General features: G+C 42.4%; 1 protein-coding gene across 1 annotated transcript in view; it reads left to right on the top strand.

Moving 5' to 3' along the window:
- The window catches only part of LOC126354053 (G-protein coupled receptor 143-like), a 132,465-nt gene that overhangs the window by 11,383 nt on the left and 99,477 nt on the right, over positions 1 to 21,605 (top strand). Inside the window, exon 2 of the mRNA XM_050003412.1 lies at positions 12,065 to 12,176. Coding sequence (XP_049859369.1) covers positions 12,065 to 12,176 — 112 coding nt within the window. The remainder of the gene's footprint in view (positions 1 to 12,064; positions 12,177 to 21,605) is intronic.

Below are 21,605 nucleotides of genomic sequence, written 5' to 3' on the forward strand. Positions count from 1 at the left end.
CACAGCTCCTCAGCCAGATCGGATCCACAGCCAGATGATCAAATATCTCTCATCCGACTATAAGTGACATCTCTTCCTCATCTTCAACCGGATATGGTGCAATGGCATATTTCCATCACAATGGTAGGAGAGCACTATCATTCCAGTGCACAAACCCAGTAAAAACCCATTGATGTAGATAGCTATCGGCCCATCAGCCTCATCAACATTCTTTGTAATCTGTTAGTACATATGGTAACTCGTCAGTTGTGTTGGGTCCTGGAGTTGAGTGGCCTACTGACTCCATGCCAGGGCGGTTTCCGCCAGGGTCACTCTACCATTGATAACCTAGTTTCCATCGAGTCTGCCATCCGAACAGCCGTTTCCAGGCGCCAACACCTCTTTGCTGTCTTTTTCGATTTGCGAAAAGCTTACGGCATGACCTGGCGACACCACATCCTTGTCACATTATATGAGTGGGTTCTCTGGGGCCCGCTCCCGATTTTTACCCAAAATTTCCTACCGCTCCGTAGTTTTTGTGTCCAAGTTGGTGCCTCTCATAGTTCCCTCCATATCCAGGAGAATCGGGTCCCGCAGGGCACTGTACTGAGTGTATCTCTATTGTTAGTGGCCATTAACAGTCCAGCAGAAGCTGTCGGGCCATTGGTCTCACCTTCTCTGTACGCAGACGACTTCTGCATTTCGTACTGCTCCTCCAGTACCGGTGTTGCTGAGCAGTGACTACAGGGAGCCACCCACAAGGCATAGTCTTGGGCTGTAGCCCACAGCTTCCAGTTTTCAGCGTCAAAGTCATGTGTTGTGCACTTCTGTTGGCATCATGCCATTCATGTGAAAGTGGAACTTTACGTTAATGATGATCCACTCACTGTAGTGGAGACATATCAATTTTTAGGACTATTTTTTTATGCCTGATTGATGTGACTTCCTGATCTTCGTCAGCTGAAGTGGAACTGCTGGCAGCACCTCAATGCCCTCCATTGTCGAGCAACACCAACTGGGGTGCAGATTGCTCTATGCTGCTGCAGCTCTACAGAGCCATTGTTCAATCCTGCCTTGAGTATGGGAGTCTGGTTTATGGTTCAGCGGTGGCCCTCAGTGTCGCGTTTACTTAACCCAGCGCACCACTGTGGTGTTCAACTGGTAACAGGAGCTTTTAGGATGAGTCCATTGACCAGCGTCCTGGTGGAGACCGGAGTCCCTCCATTGAAGGTTAGGCTTGAACAACTGCTCACGTGTTACGTTGCACACATTCATAGTTCTCCTGATCATCCGAATTACCACCTTCTTTTCCCACCCATGGCAGTTCATCTACCGCATAGGTGGCCCAGGTCAGCTGGCGGCCATTTCTCGTGCTCTTGAGCGAATCCACTCACGCCCTGGCGATTTATTTTTTCTCTGTACTGACTGCTATTTGTGTGGACCCAGGCCAAGTCGGAATACCAGGAAATGACCTTGCCTACAGGCTGGCCAAACAGGCTACACGGAAACCACTTCTGGAGATTGGCATCCCTGTAACTGACCTGCGATGATTATTACGCCGCAAAGTTTTCCAGCTCTGGGAGACAGAATGGCATAATCTCAGTACACACAACAAACTGCCTGCCCTTAAGGAGATTATAAATGTGTGGAAGACCTCCATGCAGGCCTCTCGCAGAGACTCTGTGGTTCTCTGCCGGCTCCACATTGGCCATACATGGCTACCTCTTCCATCTCAAGGACCAACCTCGGTGTCACTGTTACAACCACACTCGGGAATCCTGTCAACACCCAGCAAAATGTGTAACCTGTGGCAGGGATGCTCGTGAGAGCGGTTGTCCACTCCTCCTCACTGCTGCATCAACTGCTGTGGCGACCATGCCACTTCCTCCCATGAAATTCCCATGTATCTCGATGAGTGGGCTGTCAGGAGATTCGGGTGAAGGAAAAGTGCCTTACCCAGTCACTCAGAAGTTGTTGGCTAGTCAGAAACCCTGCATTCTACCATCTAATACCTATGGTACTGTTCTTGCTCCCTCTCATTCCACGAAGGACATGGCCACACACGCATGCAACCTCAAATTCAGCTCTGAGGTTGCATCATCACCCAGTGCCATGGTAGTGATCCCCATCTCCTTCTTCAGCTGTGAGACTCACCACCAAACTTAACCTCATGGGGCGAAGTCACCCGCTACAGTACCGGAAGGCCACAAAGGACAGAAGGAATACTCTTATGAAGACTTCCTGTGTCCCTCAAGCCAACCAACATCTGAGTCTTCCTCTGCTAACCGGAAAGGGTCAAAGAAGTCAAACAAAGGCAAACACTCTTCTTCTTCACCAATTCGAAGATGCTCTTCACCAGTGTTGCCATGTGATACCCTCGCCTGGCTGACCTTCATGTCGTCGATGCGCAGTATCAATGGTTTTGCTGCACTGGACTCCGCAGGCCGACAGCAGAAGAATGCAGACACTCCTGTAGACCTCATGGAGCAGGATCCTCCTGTCTCTGTGCCCTGTAGCAGCGAGTCTTCAAAAGCTGACACTTTGCAACTGTTGAGGTGACACCCCTTCATTTCTTCCTCATCATAACACTCCTCCAATGGAAAGTTGGTCTTCGTCCAACAAAGAGAATTTACAGCTGCTCTTAGCATCACAGTATCCGTGTGTTCTCTGCCATCAGGAAACAAAATTGCATCCTCACGACCCCTTTGAGCTCTCGCATTTCTTCCCAGTCTGTTCTGTTCTTCCCACCAAGGTCAGCATTCCATCTCATAGGGGTGCCATGCTGCTCATAGTCAACCCATCTCTGTTAATACCTGCTTTGAGGCTGTTGCAGTTTGCCTTTGCCTTCCTCACTTGACCTTTTCCCTTTGTACCATTTACATCCCTCCATCATTCAGTGTCACCAGGGCAGATCTTCTCCAGCTTATAGGGCAGGTACCTCATCTCTTTCTGCTGCTCGGTGATTTGAATGTGCACCATCCACATTGGGGCTTTCCAGTACCTGTCCAAGAGGTGCCCTCTTGGCTGACCTTAATCAGCTTTACCTCTTCTGCCTTAACACAGGAACACCCAAGTTCCTTTCAGACTCAAAGCACACCTGTTCCCATTTGAACCTCTCTGTCTGCACTGTACATCTTGTCCATTGTCTCGAGTGGTGCACTCTCTCTGACACGTACTCGAGTGGCAATTTCCTGTATGCTATCGGTTTGCTGACTCCTACCCCACCTTCATGCAAATCCAAATGGCAGCTCACTAAGGCCATGTCCTACGTGAGCTACAGAAGCAAGCAACAGCTTCAGGTGACAAAACAACCGCAGGTGTGGTTACAGAAGTGTCTTGTTGGCAAAGCAGTGGAGCAGATGGGACAGCAGCTACGAATTACGTAACATCTGATTTTAAGAAAACTATTCAGTGAAAAAATTTGATTTTTCCGCAACCTATAGCTTGATATCTTCAAACGATTAAGGTCTGAATTTATTTTCTTTATTCATCGTAGTTACTGTGCTGCATGAAATTGAGTACGTGGCCGCATGAAATTTTAAAAAATTTGCAGAGGTAAAATCACTTTGTGTAGACTTTCTGTATACTTCATTAAAGGCCATACATTATTACATATGAAATATAACCAATATATCTAAATTGTATTTAAAGTTGATACCGGAATGATGTCTCTTTTTATTCTTGAGATATTGGTTGTTATATCCGTGGACGGTTCGCGGAGTCAGTTAGATCATGCTTTCTGAATAAAACCTGAAATTAAAAAATGAAAGAAATCAGTCAAATATTTTATGAAATGATTTGTGTAAAAGAAATAATTAGATCAGAGAAACGTTCTACGTGCCTTTGAATGATGCTCGAAATCATGAACAGAAAATGAGGTGCTCCAAACGTTTCCCTGGTGTGGTCTACTGGCAGCCTGTTTAAATAAATCTTCACCTGGACAATGTTGATATTGCAGTACTTAACAGTAATCTTATGTACCAAACAGGCCACACAGCGAGCTTCTGATACTTGTGGAAGAAATCTGATTGGCTCACACCCATCTCCTACCCTTCAACTTGCTGCATAAATTAATGTAGAAGGTAATTCTGTAAAATAACGTGAATGAAGGAATTTGCAATTCAGCATATGTGCATAGAAGAAAGAATGCCTTCTCACAATTACTTGGCCATTCCAATCCATTGATTCTATATAATAATCAACCCCTGGCCACTAAACATGGTGTCATGCCATTGCTATTATTTTGCTAACCTCCCCCCTCCCAATCCTCCTTGTGTGATAGTTGTAGGAGCTGAGGGATGCAAGACTAGACTACAGGTCGAATAATGACCACACAGTTTACTTAGTGTGGCAACTAATTTGGCACCTTTGGTGATGTTAAGACAAATAAGTTTTAAATGTTGAGTTTGTGCCTTTCAATAGGCACTTTGGGCAAGTCAGCTGAATTGATAACACCTTGTGGAGACTATGGCTGTGTTTGCTGCTTGAGCCACCCCACGGGTCATAATCAGAAATGCATCTAGGTTGTGCTTCATCTTATCATGAATCGCAGATCAATGTACCTCCTGCCTGTTGAAGTTTGTTTATGGGTCCATTTGGAGTTGGGACAAAGCATTAGCTTGAACATGTTAAGCAATCAGTCTGTAATGACTGTCATAATTATAGTTTCTGCAGAATAAGGCTCACATCTGTAGCATTTGTGATATTTGTTGTAGGAGCTTTTGCTCTGGTCCAGACAGGACAATCATTGACTTATAGTCCATTAAATAAATTGATGTACCATAAAGGAAAGTGTAAAATGCCATACATTGTCCTAAGTGCCTCCCATTCACTTCATGAGGGTGGTTCCCCCCCCCCCCCCCCCCTCCAAACATTTATGTGGCGCATGCTATTGGATAATTCATCCCACCAGCATTTTTATGAAACAGTATACTATGCCGATGTACTGTGACATGTCTGTTGCCAGTGTCAAGTGTCTTTGTTGTGTAAAATTTGGTAGTCAAGGAGTTGATTTTAGACACCTTTGAAAAAAAAATGTAAGGTAACACCTTGTGATTTGTTAGACCACACACATTTGACATCTTTTTTGCACAGATGGGTAAGGGGTAAGAACTATAGACTATATTTGGGTATACATTTCCCATAATTAATTACTAATGATCGTAGCTCTTCCAGATTTTTTGGAGCGACTAGCTTATTTATGGCATCAATTTGTTTGACCGTGATCATATGAACAGTTTTACTCAAAATATGCTACATACAGTATATTTAATGCTTGGCTTGAGAAAACTATGTTTGTCCAGCCTACAACATTATCTATCAGACAATGTGTACAATTTTTTGTGGTTTTGTTTCCAAATAGCTTTTGTTATAATTGTCATGCAGGTAATTTCCACATCATGAAATACTGTTGATGAGTTGTTCTAAATAGCACAGAAATATTACAAATTCGGCTGGGACAGTGAATGGCTTTCTGTTATAATACTATAAACTCAATGGTGTGTTAATTACCTGTTTCTGCTGTGTGTGTGCGAACACCGATTACACATGCACATACCTTAGGTCAATCTTCAGTACATTTTGCCCATTCACCAGTCCATACAAATTATAAAAATGTATGTATGTTTGGGTGTATGTGTTAAGTTCCTTATCTCCTGAATCACGGGACCAATTTCAACCAAACTTGGTGCACGTAGCCCTTACTGGTCAAGCAAAAATTGCTATGGACATAAGAATTAATTGTAGTTCAGGAAATATGAGAGTATGAACAATGCGTGAAAAATTGCTGCAGCATGTGTAATGTTTAAATGTATCACTTCTGTGCTATTAACTATATTTTCAATAAATTTTGCAGACAGTATCCACATATGCCATTAAGTGCGCCTACAAAGTTATAGGCCTATCAGGTTACTACATATAGTTTAGGAGGTACGGCATCATGAACACTGAGATGTGTGAAAAACTGTCTGATTGTGTATGACATTTAAATTTATTACTTCTTTGCAAGTAACTTTATTCACAACATATTCTGCAGACAGTGTCCACATATGCTGCTGAATGTACCTACATCAATGTACGACACTAGTTCAAGAGAGAGTATTTCATAAACACTGATGTCCGCAAAAATATTCTGCACCATGCATGAAGTTTTAATGCATTTTCTCTTTACTACTAAAACCCACCTACATCATGTCAGCTTAAGAAAATCCTTGACACCTGGCAGCGCTTTTGATAGCTTTCTGGTGTGAAGCGCAAATGGCTGTAGGCGAAAACAATAGTCGACTATGGAACGTGAAGAAGCATTGCCATAGAGATGTTTACAAAATTGTTCATTGTGTATATTTCTGTGTATGACTGTTTCATAATTTCCGAGATGTTATCACAAATACAAAGAAATGACTTTTTTTTTCAATATTACACTACCAACAAAGTTCATTTTTAGGTTTTGTTGGTAATAGAAAATTGGCAAAATATACCTGGGCAAAGCTTGTCAGCTAGTTTTCCTGCAATTCATCCTACCTTTGGTATGGGATATTTATTTATGCCCAGTTGGATGTTGATAAGGCCTTAAAAATGCCAAATTCTTGTATAAAACTGTTTGAATTCTTTTTTAGTGCAATGGGTGATACCCATTGACTGGGTGATATTGGTCTAATTATCTCTAACACTTGTAGATGATTAAGTATGTTTTACTGTGTCTTTCATTGTAAAACTGAATGACAAGTATACTAACAAACAATCAGAATATGGAAATATTTTCAATAATCATTTTTTAAATGTTGTGGAGAAAATAGGATCTAGATCTTCACTAGAAGAGGCAAGGCTTCTAATAGAAGAGGCCATACCTGTGCAGTTTGAAACAACTGTATTTCCACCAACCTCTCCCTCTGAAATCAGTAAAATAATAAACTCACTGAAAAGTAAAAGCTCTTACGGCATTGATGGCATTTCCAGCAAGATACTTAAAGCTTGTTCCCCACAGATAAGTAGGATTCTCAGTCACTTATGTAATAGCTCTTTGGAGCAGAGTGTTTTCCCCGATAGACTGAAATATGCCATTGTAAAACCATTGCATAAAAAGGGGGATACATCAGATGTCAACAACTATTGCCCAATCTCTCTTCTGACAGCTCTATCAAAAAATTTTGAGAAAGTAATGTATTCAAGAGTAGCCTCCCATATTTGTAAAAATAAAGTACTAACAAAATGTCAGTTTGGTTTTCAGAAAGGCTTTCCAACAGAAAATGCTATATACGCTTTTGCTGATCAAATATTAAATGCTCTGAATAACTGGACATTACTCATTGGTATTTTTTGTGATCTCTCAAAGGCCTCTGATTGTGTAAATCATGGAATTCTTTTAGCTAAGCTAAGTCATTATGGTTTGAGGGGGGCAGTGCACAAATGGTTTAATTCATACTTAACTGGAAGAATGCAGAAAGTTGAAATAAGTGGTTCATGTAATGTTAAAACAACAGCTGATTTCTCAAACTGGGGGGCTATCAAGTACGGGGTGCCACAGGGTTCGGTCTTAGGTCCTTTACTGTTCTTGATATACATTAATGACTTACCATTCTATATTGATGAAGATGAAAAGTTAGTTCTTTTTGCTGATGATACAAGTATAGTAATAACATCCAAGAACTAAGTGATGTAATTGTAAATTATATTTTTCACAAAATTATTAAGTGGTTCTCAGCAAACGAACTCTCTTTAAATTTTGATAAAACACAGTATATACAGTTCCGTACAGTAAATGGCACAACTCCAGTAATAAATATAGACTTTGAACAGAAGTCTGTAGCTAAGGTAGAATTTTTAGGTGTGTCCATTGATGAGAGGTTTAACTGGAAGCAACACATTGATGGTCTGCTGAAACGACTGAGTTCAGCTACGTATGCTATTAGAGTTATTGCAAATTTTGGTGATAAGAATCTCAGTAAATTAGCGTACTATGCCTACTTTCATTCACTGCTTTCGTATGGCATCATATTCTGGGGTAATTCATCATTGAGTAGAAAAGTATTCATTGCTCAAAACCATGTAATCAGAATAATTGCTGGAGCCCACCCACGGTCATCCTGCAGACATCTATTTAAGGATCTAGGGACACTCACAGTAATCTCACAATATATATATATTCACTTGTGAAATTTGTTGTTAATAATCCAACCCAGTTCAAAACTAATAGCAGTGTGCGTAGCTATAACACCAGGAGAAAGGATGATCTTCACTATGCAGGGTTAAATCTGACTTTGGCACAGAAAGGGGTAAATTATGCTGCCACAAAAGTCTTTGGTCACCTACCAAAAAGCATCAAAAGCCTGACAGATAGTCAACCAACATTTAAAAATAAATTAAAACAATTTCTAGATGACAACTCCTTCTACTCATTGGCTGAATTTTTAGATATAAATTAATGGAGGGAAAAAAACTAACTTAAACTTTAGTGTCATGCAATATTTTGTGTAATGTAATTAATGTAATATTGTGTACAGACATCTTTCATTAACCTGACATGTTCCACATCATTGCGAAGTGTCGTATTCATGATCCATGGAACAAGTATTAATCTAATCTAATCTAATCTAATCTAATCTAATCTAAAAGTACTGGTCTCCCTATATAAAAAGGCACCTAAGTGACATGTGCATTTGAAAATTACTTGCACAACCTAGCACTGGTTCAAATAACTACTAGCAGATTAGTTAATAGTTGCAGAGGAATTTACTACAAGAACGGTTAGATTACAGACTATATTTTTGTACCTCACTTGTAGCATATTTTGGCTACTGTGTATGATCCACTGTTTGGTGTAGGTGACCACTCACAGCTATTATTGCTGTAGTGGCAGGGGTCACCATTTATACATTACCACATTTTTAACTTACACCATGACCCTTGAATCAATTTGGAAATCCACAGGATGCCATTTATATAAAGGTTGAGCAGTATTTTGCTTGGACTTTCAACTGGTTCAAAATGGTTCTGAGCACTATGCGATTTAACTTCTGTGGTCATCAGTCGCCTAGAACTTAGAACTAATTAAACCTAAGGACATCACACACATCCATGCCCGAGGCAGGATTCGAACTTGCGACGGTAGCAGTCGCTCGGTTCCGGTCTGAGCGCCTAGAACTGCACGGCCACTCCGGCCGGCTTTCAACTGGTGCCTTGGATGCCAGTAAGATGAGAATTGGCACATCCACTGCTTGCCAATTCATGTAAACAGCAGCCAGATGTTCCTTATTGTTGCAAGTGTAACATAATATGTCACAAGAGAGACAGTGATGCCAGGTGTGTTTAATGTAACGCAAGGGATATATCCAGTGCACTTAATTTTAATGGGCAAATTCTAACAATGGAAAATCCATGATGGAATAATTACAATATTATGAAAAGGATAGTTGCTACTCACCATATAGTGGAGGTGCTGACCCTTTTTGGTTCAATCTTACTTGTTTGACAGTCTTTTTGTTGTGCCTATCTGCAGCTCAGCATCTCCACTATATGGTGAGGAACATCTATGCTTTTCATAATTTTAGTGGGTTTCTGACAGCGAAGCTGTGCGGGAAATGTTCTGTTCAATTCCTTACTAATAGAGAGAGCGGGAAGATATTCTATCCAATCCTGCATTGGAGTGAGTACCAGTGTTGAGGGGTTTCACCCCCAGTTACTTGACAGGCTACCATACAGCACATAACTGCCTTTAGGGGGCACAGTAATGTGACTGGCAATGATGATGATAACCGATTCTCATCAGCTAACAGAAGACTACAAATCGATGATACACATTGTTGTCCAACACTTGTTGTGCTGACATGCTCTTTCAATAGATAGGGCAAATTTTAGAATATCACCTAAGCTGGAGTTTGAAGTCCCTAATGTCGTAGCCCATACCTCACAATCTAGAACCAACCAGGCAGTAATGTCCCTCATAAGTGAGTTCATTTACGAAACATTACAAGTTTTCCAGTAGTCCAATACAAATTGTTGTTTAGGTTTTATTTTTAGGCTACTAGTTTTGACAATACATTGTCGTTTTCAGGCCTGCTTAGATCAAGTAGCCTTCATGTCAAAAAATACAGTAACACTTTCAACTGGCCTCGTGAAGATTATTACTAGCATGTGTGCTCCTTGGACAGCTAAAAATAAAACCTAAATAACGGCAATTGGTATTGGATCATTGGAAATTGACCAGCCGTAGTCCTTCCCTCCAGACAGAGGATAGAGTTACGTTCATAACAAGTTTTGGTTGGTTGAGGGAAAGAGGGGGGGGGGGGGGAGCAAGGTTTATGGTGTTGATTTAAGTGCAGCCTAGTAGCAACAACATATGATTGTAGTCTGAAACTCCCAAATATTAGAAAATTGTATACTACTATTTAGTTCTGTCAGTGGTTGTAGTTTTTGGACAGATCCATACAGAATGGTACTTGGAGAGAGGTAACTGTTGAGTTCTCAGTAACATCGCTTGCCTCATGACAAAACATATAGTGATGAATATTCTTGTGTCTTGTTGAAATTGTCAAACTATGTGGGCTGGAGTTCAAAGTTCCTAATGTCTTAGTCCGTACCTCATAATGTAGACTGTGTTTGCTGATGCAAGCATCTTCTGGAAAATTCTTGTTAGAGCTTTGTGCTGCTACTGCTATTGATTCTGACCATGCTCTTGTTGTCCCTGTTGTTGTGCCATTAATTGCTGTTGCAACAGTTTCAAGGACTTCAGACTGAAGATGGATTGGTCAGCAATGTACGATGACTTTATCTGACTAGATTCTAGCACAAATTGTCTTATACAAGTGTAAGGAGCATGTTTTGTGAAGAAATTAAAGTTCATGAATCCACACACACTGAAATGTGTTGGTAACAGTCACAGTTAGTATAAGCCTGCCCACTCGGCTAGCAGTGCGGTCTAACGCACTGCTTCCCTAGCAGGAAGATGTGCCGGTCCCCGGCACGAATCCGCCAGGCAGATTCGTGTCGAGGTCCAGTGTGGTGGCCAGCCTGTGGATGGTTTTTAAGGTGGTTTTCCATCTGCCTCTGCAAATGCGAGATGGTTCCCCTTCTTCAGTCTCAGTTACGCTATGTTGGCGATTGCTGCGCAAACACTGTCTCCACATACAAGTACACCATAATTACTCTACCACACAAACATTGGGGTTACACTCATATACACTGAGACATTCCCGCCGGGGGAGGGAGGGGCAATGGGGTCCAAACCACACAATATCCCTAGGTTCAGTGTGGGGTGAGTGCTGTACCCTGTTGTGGGGTTGTGTACCACTGCAGACTATGGCGGGAACGAAGCCTCTCCTTTGTTTCTAGGTCCCCAGTTCAATACCTACCTACCTACATAAATGCATACATACATTGTATAAGCCTGGATATGGGGCAAGCTAATTCACATGAGATGAGATGTTACAAACCAACTTCCCCTTATAGAAAAGCCAATGTTTTCGCAAGAAAAATACAGATTACCAATTGTATCCAAATAGTAGTCCCAAAACAAAAATATGGCTAGCAACATAGTATTATTGTGATGTATAAGACTTCATAGGCATATACAAACGGAATTGAGTTTGTGGCACACTCAGCTTTATAGGAACTTCCAGAATGAGATTTTCACTCTGCAGTGGAGTGTGCGCTGATATGAAACTTTCTGACAGATTAAAACTGTGTGCCAGGCCGAAACTCGAACTCGGGATCTTTGCCTTTCGCGGGCAAGTGCTCTACCAACCAAGCTACCCAAGCACGACTCACGCCCCGTCCTCACAGCTTTACTTCTGCCAGTACCTCGTCTCCTACCTTCCAAACTGTACAGAAGTTTCTTATAGGAACTTGTCCACCGAGGAGTCTTTATTCTGACAACCTCTGCTGACACTGGGGTTATGAGCAGTCATGCCATCCCCTTGAGACACACACACACACACACACACACACACACACACACACACACACACACACACACACACACAAGACAACACATTAATACCATCAACTGAATATGTTATAAGTATAATTTTTAATGTTTACACTTGTTAACGCTAAAGAATGCCACTTTTATAAATCTGTAATTTATTTGCAGATGATACCTCGCAAAGAAACAAGTCTTAACCACAGATGGTACTCAGTTTCTGCAACTCGAGGCAGACAGATTGTGGTTTGGTTAGCAGTGGCTGATTTCCTTGCATCATTAGGTAAATTATTGTACTGCTTGTGTGGTTTCCCTAAATCACTTAAGGTTCCTTGGAATAGCCCATAGCTGGTTTCCTGTCCAATTAAAGCTTATGCTTCACTGTACACATGACCATGACCTCATTATTGACATGCTATTGAAGCTTAATCTTTCTATATTTTACTGCACGTCTGGTACTAACTCGGATAATGAATATTACATAATGTCAATCTAGCTCTCATTCTTGTAATTCTGATATTTTATGCAGTTTGTATCAGTTTCAACTCAGCTGTTGCTAATTCATCTATTAGCTATTATTATATGAAAGTAAGTGGTATACAAGTTGTAGCTCTTCTCTGTAAATATTTTATTTCTTATATGATTCATCAACTTGTACTACGAATCTATTCTTTCAGGTGTTACCAATTTATTACACTAAGATTGCGGAACATTAACAGATAATTATTTTGTCATTAAGCAGAGCTGTATTTATTGCTGTTTTCATTTTCTATGCTGTTACTGTAACACTGTCACCAAGTGAGATCTACTGAACTCTCATATTCACGACAATTATGGTTCAAATCCTTGTCTGACCATACAGATTCAGGTTTTCTATAATGCCTCTAAAATTGTGTAAGACAGTTGCTAGGATGGTTTCATGGTGAAGATACATCAAAATTCCTTCCCCAATCCAACCTTGCACTCCGTCTGCATTTATTTATTGTTTATCATGGTAAGATTAGATCCTTTTTTACATTTCACCAGGCATTCTACATATTTTATACTTTGTCCATTAAGAAACACCTGTTACAAAAAGTCATGCATTTAACATGGAATACAAAATTTAGATAGAACTACAACTAAACTTTGGAAGCACTAGGTGCTGGAGCAGAAAAAGAACTTATTTTCTGTTACTTTTGCTACAATTATTTTCAGTCATTGATTGCATATGCACTTTATTATGATTACTAGTTTCAGTGTTAGCCTTGTTCAGATCTGTCACTGCAAATATACACTGAAGCACCAAAGAAACTGGCATAGGCATGCGTATTCAAATACAGAGACGTGTAAACAGGCAGAATATGGCGCTGCAGTCAGCAACACCTATATAAGACAACAAAAGTGGCTGGCACAGTTGTTAGATACGTTACTGCTGCTGCAATGGTAGGTTATCAAGATTTAAGTGAGTTCGAGTGTGGTCTTGTAGTTGGTGCACAAGTGATGGACCACAGCATCTGCAAGTTAGTGATGAAGTGGGGATTTTCCCATATGACCATTTCATGAGTGTACCATCAATATCAGGAATCCGGTAAAACATCAAATCTCTGACATCACTGCAGGCGGAAAAAGATTCTGAAAGAATGGGACAAACAACGACGGAAGAAAATTGTTTCATGTGACAGAAGTGCAACCCTTCCACAAATTGCTGCAGATTTCTATGCTGGATCATCAAGTGTCAGCACAAAGCTTTATGCCTCACCTGGGCCTGTCAACACCAGCATTGGACTGTTGATGATTGGAAATATGTTGCCTGGTCAGACAAGTCTCGTTTAAAATTGTACTGAGTGCATGGCTGTATGTGGATATGAAGATAATCTAATGAATCCACGAACACTGCATGTCAGCAGGGGACTGTTCAAGCTGGTGGAGGCTCTGTAATGGTGTAGGGCATGTGCAGTTGGAGTGATATGGGACCCCTGATACATCTAGATATGACTCTGACAGGGGACATGTAAGTAAGCATCCTGTCTGATCACCTCCATCCGTTAATGTCCATTGTGCATTCCGATGGATTTGAGCAATTCCAGCAGGACAATGTGATATCCCACAGGCCCAGAATTGCTGCAGAGTGGCTCCAGGATTACTCTTCTGAGTTTAAACACTTCTGCTGACCACCAAACTTCCCAGACATGAACATTATTGAGCACACCTGGGATGCCTTGCACATTCTATTCAGAAGAGATCTCCAGCCCCATTGTACTGTTACAGATTTATGGACAGCCGTGCAGGATTCATGGTGACATGCATCAATTCCATCCAGCAGAACTTCAGATATTAGTCTAGTCCATGCCACGTCATGTTTTGGTGCTTATGCGTGCTCGTGGGTCCCCTACACGATATTAGGCAGGTGTACTAGTTTCTTTGGCTCTTCAGTGTAGACAAAAAACTTGTTAACTACAATAAAACAAACATAATAAACTACAATTCACATTTTTATAGTTTGTATGAGTAATGAGAGTATGATTTGCAAACATACTAATTCTTTCCACTACTCAATATAAATAAAATACATCATGTCATAAGTTTTTCTGTGTGACATGTATATTTTGAAAGTGCTGCATGTGGATGGTATCAGTAACTTTATACAGGATGTAATTAAATTAAGTTGAGGTTCATATTGGAGTCAAAGACTGTTAAGTTTAGCAAAGGAACTCATGTGTTGAAATGTACCATTTTCCTGCTATACCGAAATACCACAACACACATCCAAATTTCCTGCATTTTTTGTGCCACTGTGTCTCATGCCCACTGCAGATTTATTTACATGCAATCAGTTGAGTTTATGATGTGCCCATTAAGCTTTGTACTTTCTGTTGTGCTTGTGGTCTTTGTTCTTACTCTAGTACTGTACAGTAGTGATCATTCACGACAGTACAGAATGCAAGCTGTCATACATTTCATTTTTAGTTTGCTGCTGTTGATCATGGTAAACTACATGTTTGCAGAATACTCCAACAAGCTGTTATTGTACAGAGAAGCATGGTTCAATAGGAGAGCTGCTTGTCATTTGTAAGTGATGCACTTTCCACGCCACCAAGCACCTTTGCACTTCCTCTGTGCTATGATATACCAGTGAGCATTCACCAACAGCAACGCCAACTTTGGTTCTCCACAGTGGTAGTGCACACCTGAGTTTGCAGCGGAAGATGACTTGATGATGTGTACCAGGAACATAGCAGGTAGAGGGAATGTGGATCACCAAAATGTCTGGCATGTTCAGCATGAGTAGCAGCAGCAACCACAGAAGGCAGATGCAGTGCAGCCAAAGGGTCTTGTATCATGAACCTATTTCTGCAGGTAGTTGTTACACCATTATATGGATGAGCCCAACTTCCCACGATGAATCATTTTCACAGATGAAGCCAAGTCCACCAGGAAAGGTGTTCCAGTCCCAATAACAGTCACATCTGGCCTGATGAAAACCCACAGCTGTGCACGTACTAGCCAGACTGCCTGGCCTGTACATTCTCCCGACTTGAGCTTGCTGTTTGCTACATTACTACTTGTCGGGTCGCATGAAATTCTTTATTTATGAGACCCCTGTGGCATCTGAGGAAGACCTGCTGGCACTGGTTATAGCTGTGGTGGATGCTGGAGGACCAGGCATTGGTTATCATGTGTACGGGAACGTGGTATGGTGGTATCACATCTGTTTTGATGTTGATGTTTGTCACATTGTTCCATACTTGAAAGTGGACACAGACAACAAGCAGCAGGAGTCGGAGAGCAATCTATGTTGGGGTACTTTGCGTGTAGTGGGGAAATAGTATGTTTCCAGACATGAGTAACTATTTTAAATTCAACCATGTAGGCCCTCACTACAAGTCCTCAAAGTCTGTAAAAGTAATTTAGTTAAACCCTGTACAATCACACATAGAGAAAAGAGGTGGCAAGCTTATAATGTCTGGTAAACAGAAAAATATACTATTGTTTTATACTTATTTTATTTTTATTTTACATGTTGTTCAAAAAATGCGAGTCTGCACTAGAAATTGCCTTTAACATTCATTTAGGTTTCACAACTATAAACATAAATAAAATTTGCATCCTAATTTTTTGTTATTAAAATAATAGATATACTAACTGAAACAAGTGGTAAGGTCCAAAATTAACTTAGGTATCTACAATTACGCAACTTTTTGTTATACACCCATAGTTTCATTTCTTTCATTCATGCTGTAAAGCAAGCACCTTCTTATGATGTTCGGGAAGCGTGCTATCTTCAAATGTTCTAGTTTGTAAAGAGTAAAGGAACAAAGACAGATTACAGCAGGTAGTTTGAAAGAGAGGGCACTAGTAGCAATGAGCATGAGAAGAAAGAAGAATTAGAAGAAGAAATAGAAATGTGAAAGAACCTCATCAATCATCATCAGTGAGGCAATTGCCACAAATTTGATAACTTGGTCACTACATTAAATGACAATAATTAACTTGTCTGAATGAATTGTTGTTGCTGTTGATGATGATGATGATGATGATGATGTGCCAGCATAAGATAATTTGAAATGTTAGTTGAAGTTTGTTGTCTGAAATTACACTGACAGTCATGTGGAAAATAAAAACAGGCTGCTCATATTTGAAACCATCACAAGAACGGTACGTTCTTTGTTTCATTTATTTTAGTATATTAAACCAACACAATCACAGCTAAATTGAATGTTGGGTGTGCCTGCAGAGGGCAATAGACATTTCTCAAGAGGAGGGACCTCAGTTTGATAATCTAATTATGTTGTAAACCACTTACTGCTATTTTTTTACTGAAGTATATTTAAATATGTATGTCACAGAGTAATGCAAATTTTTCTGTATGATCCGAAGGAAGAGGTGTCTGCAGAACCAAATCAGATGATAGGTACATTTTGCTTAGATTTTGATACAGTTGTCTATAATTTTGTTCATTTTTGAAATGTGATTTTTAAGTAGTGTTGTAGGTTGCCGGTGATTTTGCAACATTTCCTGATAAACAAGTAACTGTCAACCAACCAAATATTGTTACACGAAAATTTTAAGAATGACATAAATGACAATGTTGTTGTTTTTGTTGTTGTTATCTTCACTCCAGAGACTGGTTTGATGCAGCTCTCCGTGCTACTCTATCCTGTGCAAGCTTCATCATCTCAGAGTATCTACTGCAACCTACATCCTTCTGAATCTGCTTAGTGTATTCATCTCTTGATCTACCTTTACGATATTTACTCTCCACGCTTCCCTCCAATACTAAATTGGTGATTCCTTAATGTCTCAGAATGTGTCCTGCCAATCAATCCATTCTCCTAATCAAGTTTTGCCACAAATTCCTCTTCTCCCCAATTCTGTTCAGTACCTCCTCATTAGTTACGTGATCTACCTATCAAATCTTCAGCATTCTTTTGTAGGACCAAATTTTCAAAGCTTCTATTCTCTTCTTGTCTGAACTATTTATCATCCATGTTTCACTTCCGTACATGGCTACACTCCATACAAATACTTTCAGAAAAGACTTCCTGACACTTCAATCTATACTTGATGTTAATAAATTTCTCTTCCTCCCCCAGTGGCTCCGGGGGATAAGAATAGGCCCGAAATATTCTGTCCTGTTGTAAGAGGTGACTAAAAGGAGTCTCTCACATTTCAGCTTTTATGTGATGGTCCCCTGTCGCATTTGACCTCCATCTTTCTAACGTTTCTCGAAGAGCGAGCCAATTGGAGAAGGGCGCTGACCATGGACTTCTTTGCATCTGATATCCCGCATGGTAGCCAGTCCATTGTGGTGGGGCTGCCATGTACCCTGTTGGTTGTAGCTCCCTGACCACACAGGGATCGCTCTGCTGATGCCTGCACAATTAATTCCCCACATGGGGTAGACGCCCATCCGGCTGGGGCATCGGGACTCTCGGAAATGGCCATCCTGCCAGGTGGCCTTTTCTGTGGCTGCGTGGCGCCTGTGGGGAGGGCCCCCGATCGGAGTGGGTTGCATCAGCGCAGATGACATGCGATGAAGCGTAGTGCATCATCTCTTGCTGGTGGTGAAACACTAGCAGTCTCTAAGCGTTCACGGACTCAATTCAATGCATAGAAGTACGACCCCAAATTGTTCCCCTCCCTGGCCACACCATGGAAGGAACGTCAGGCTAAGGATGGCAGTGGATCTTATTCGCCCCGGTACCTTGTATGTTCAAGAGCTGATGGGGAATCTTTCACAATGATGAAGCCTCAGTTTTTTGTTGAGCATTTAGAGGACAAGTTTGGGGAGGTGAAGAGATTGTCCAAAATAAGGTCTGGGTCAATCTTGATCAAAACAACATCCTCTGCCCAGTCACAGACGTTACTCAATTGTGACAAGCTGGGGGATGTTTCTGTAACCATCACACCCCATAAGAGCTTAAATATGGTCTAGGGTATCATATTTCACAGGAACCTTATTGTGACGTGCACCAATTTAGAGAGTCAAGGTGTACATTTTGTCTGGCGTGTCCACCGGGATCCGAGGGATAATCCGGTTGCTGCCAGTGCCATCATCTTGGCCTTCGAGGGTGATACATTGCCCAAGAAGGTCAAGGTGATGGTCTTCCGCTTGATGTAAAGCACTATATCCCTATCCCAATGAGGTGCTTTAAGTGCTGGACATTCGGCCATATGTCTTCCTGCTGTACTTCCAGTGTCACATGTCGAGATTGTGGACACCCATCACATCCCAGTACTCCATGTGCCCTGCCTCTCATCAGCGTCAGCTGCAGAGTACACCATTCGCCTTGCTCGCCAGACTGCAGAATTTTCCAGAGAGAAAGGAAAATCATGGAGTACAAGAGCCTGGACCGACTGACCTACACTGAAGCTAAGAGAAAATTTGAATGCCTGGTGCATCCTGTACGTATGACATCATCTTATACCGCCGCTACGACAGTTCTGGAACCATCAGTTCCACCAACCCATCACCTCTCAGAGCTGGAAGACTACACCTTCCCCCTTGATGGTGGGAGACATTTCCCTCCCTGTTGCTCCCGCACCACCTACTTCGGGAGCAACACCCTCCACTATTGGGGATGTCTGTCCCCACTTCTAAGTTGGAGAAGTGTAAGTCTTCTTCAGCTTCACTCGCTAGGAAGGGGTCCTTTGGGTCACTCCCTTCCCACATTTCTGCTTGTGGGAAAGATGACACCCACCAGTGGTTGAAGAGCGCAAAAGCAGCTGGTCGTAGGGCTTCGCGCTCATCCTCAGTCCCAGAGACTGAGTGAGTGAAGTCCTCCCAGCTACAGAAACCCAAGGAGCAGTGAGAGAAATCTAAAAATAAGACCCTTAAGACCAAGGAAATTGCCGTGGCACCCAGACCACCGCTACCTACAAGCTCTGCGTCTGAGGATGGGTGGAGATTATGGCATCCGCTGAGGACCTAGATCTCGCCAGACCCTCACACACAATGGATATAGACTGCTCAGGCAAAAAGTCAGTAGCAACAGGTGATTCTGAGGTGTAAACTGCCTCATTGAATGTTCCATGCCTTCCACATCTCACGATGACGTCATCCTCCAATGGAATTGCGGGAGTTTTATCCACCACCTGGCTGAGCTACAGCAACTGTTAAGCCTTACACCTGCTATCTGCATTGCCCTCCAGGAAACCTGGTTCCCGCCAATGCGGACGCCTATCCTCCACAGCTATAAGAGATATTACAGGAACCGTAGCCACTGGCCGAGACAGGGATATCGAAACTTTACTGTCTCAGTTCGACCTCTGCCTCCTAAATACTGGGGCCACCACACATTTGAGTGTGGCTCATGGTAGCTACTCGGCCATTGATTTATCAATTTGCAGCCCAGGACTTCTCCCATCTATCCACTGGAGAGCACATAATGACCTGTGTGGTAGAGACCATTTCCCCAACTTCCTGTCACTGTCCCGCCTGCCCAGATGGGATTTAAACAAGGCAGAGTGGGAAACTTTCTCCTCTGCTGTCACCGTTGAATCCCCCCCACATGGTAACATCAATGTGATAATTGAGCAGGTGACTACAGCAATTATTTCTGCTGCAGAAAACGCAATCCCTTGCTCTTTAGGATACTCCTAGTGTAAGGCAGTCCCTTGGTGGTCGCCAGAAGTCTGTGAAGCAATTAAGGAGCGTCAGCGAGCTCTACAGTGGCATAAGTGGCACCGTTCCCTGGAGCACCTCATAGCCTTTAAATGGCTCCATGCCCGCATTCGCCAACTCATGAAATGACAGAAGCAGGAGTGTTAGTCAAGATACGTCTTGGCAATTGGGTGCCATACATCACCTTGGGAAAAGATCAAACGTCTTTTCGGTTACCAGACCCCAACAGGTGTTCCCAGTGATACAAACGTGATTGCCAAGCCTCTGCATCAGAGAATTACCCCACAGCCTTTATCATTCTCAAATGGTGGCTGGAAGGGAATGTCCTCTCGTTCACTGAACCCCGTAGTGAATCCTATAATGCCCCATTTACAGAGTGGGAGTTCCTCTGCACCCTTGCACATTGCCCTGTCACAGCTCCTGGGCCTGATCGGATACACAGTCAGATGATTAAACATCTCTCATCTGACTACAAGCGACATATCCTCGCCTCTTTAACCGGATTTGGTGCAATGGTGTCTTTCCATCGCAATGGCAGGAGAGCATCACCATTCCAGTGTTCAAACCTGGTATAAACCCACTTGATGTGGATAGCTATTGGCCCATCAGCATCACCAACGCTCTTTGTAAGCTGTTGGAACATACGATGTGCCGGCGGTTGGGTTGGGTCCTGGAGTCACATAGCCTACTGGCTCCATGTCAGTGCAGCTTCTGCCAGCGTCACTCTACCACTGATAATCTTGTGTCCCTAGAGTCTGCCATCCGAACAGCCTTTTCCAGATGCCAACACCTGGTTGCCGTCTTTCTTGACGTACGTAAAGCAGATGACATGGGCTTGCGACATCATATCCTTGCCACATTGTATCAGTGGGGTCTCTGTGGCCCACTTCAGATTTTTATCCAAAACATCCTGTTGCTCCATACTTGCTGTATCCAAGTTGATGCCTCCCATAGTTCATCCAGTTCCAGGAGAATTGAGTCCTGGAGGGCTCTGTATTGAGTGTATCTCTATTTTTAGTGGTCATTAATGGTCTAGCAGCAGCTGTCGGGCCGTCTGTCTCACCCTCTCTGTATGCTGCATTTTGTACTGCTGCTCCAGCACTGGTGTTGCTGAGCGGCACCTACAGGGAGCCATCTACAAGGTGCAGTCATGGGCTGTAGCCCATGGCTTTCAGTTTTCAGCCGTGAAGTCGTGTGTCATGCACTTCTGTCGGCATCATACCGTTCATCCAGACCCAGTTCTTTACCTTCATGATGATTCACTCACTGTAGTGGAGACATATCGATTCTTAGGACTGGTTTCTGACGCTCAATTGACATGGCTTCCTCATCTTCGTTGGCTTAAGCAGAAGTGCTCGCAGCACCGAAGTGCCCTCTGTTGCCTGAGCAACGCCAGTTGGGGTGCAGATCGTTCTACGCTGCTGCAGCTCTACAGAGCCCTTGCCCAATCCCAAATCGTCTATAGGAGTGTGGTTTGTGGTTCGGCAGCACCCTCACATTTACACCACCCTGTGCACCACTGCAGGGTTTGACTAGTGACAGGAGCTTTTAGGATGAGTCTGGTGACCAGTGTACTGGTGGAGGATGGAGTCCCTCCATTGCAGA

This window comes from Schistocerca gregaria, chromosome 1 (genome assembly GCF_023897955.1).
Source record: "Schistocerca gregaria isolate iqSchGreg1 chromosome 1, iqSchGreg1.2, whole genome shotgun sequence".
NCBI lineage: Eukaryota > Metazoa > Arthropoda > Insecta > Orthoptera > Acrididae > Schistocerca > Schistocerca gregaria.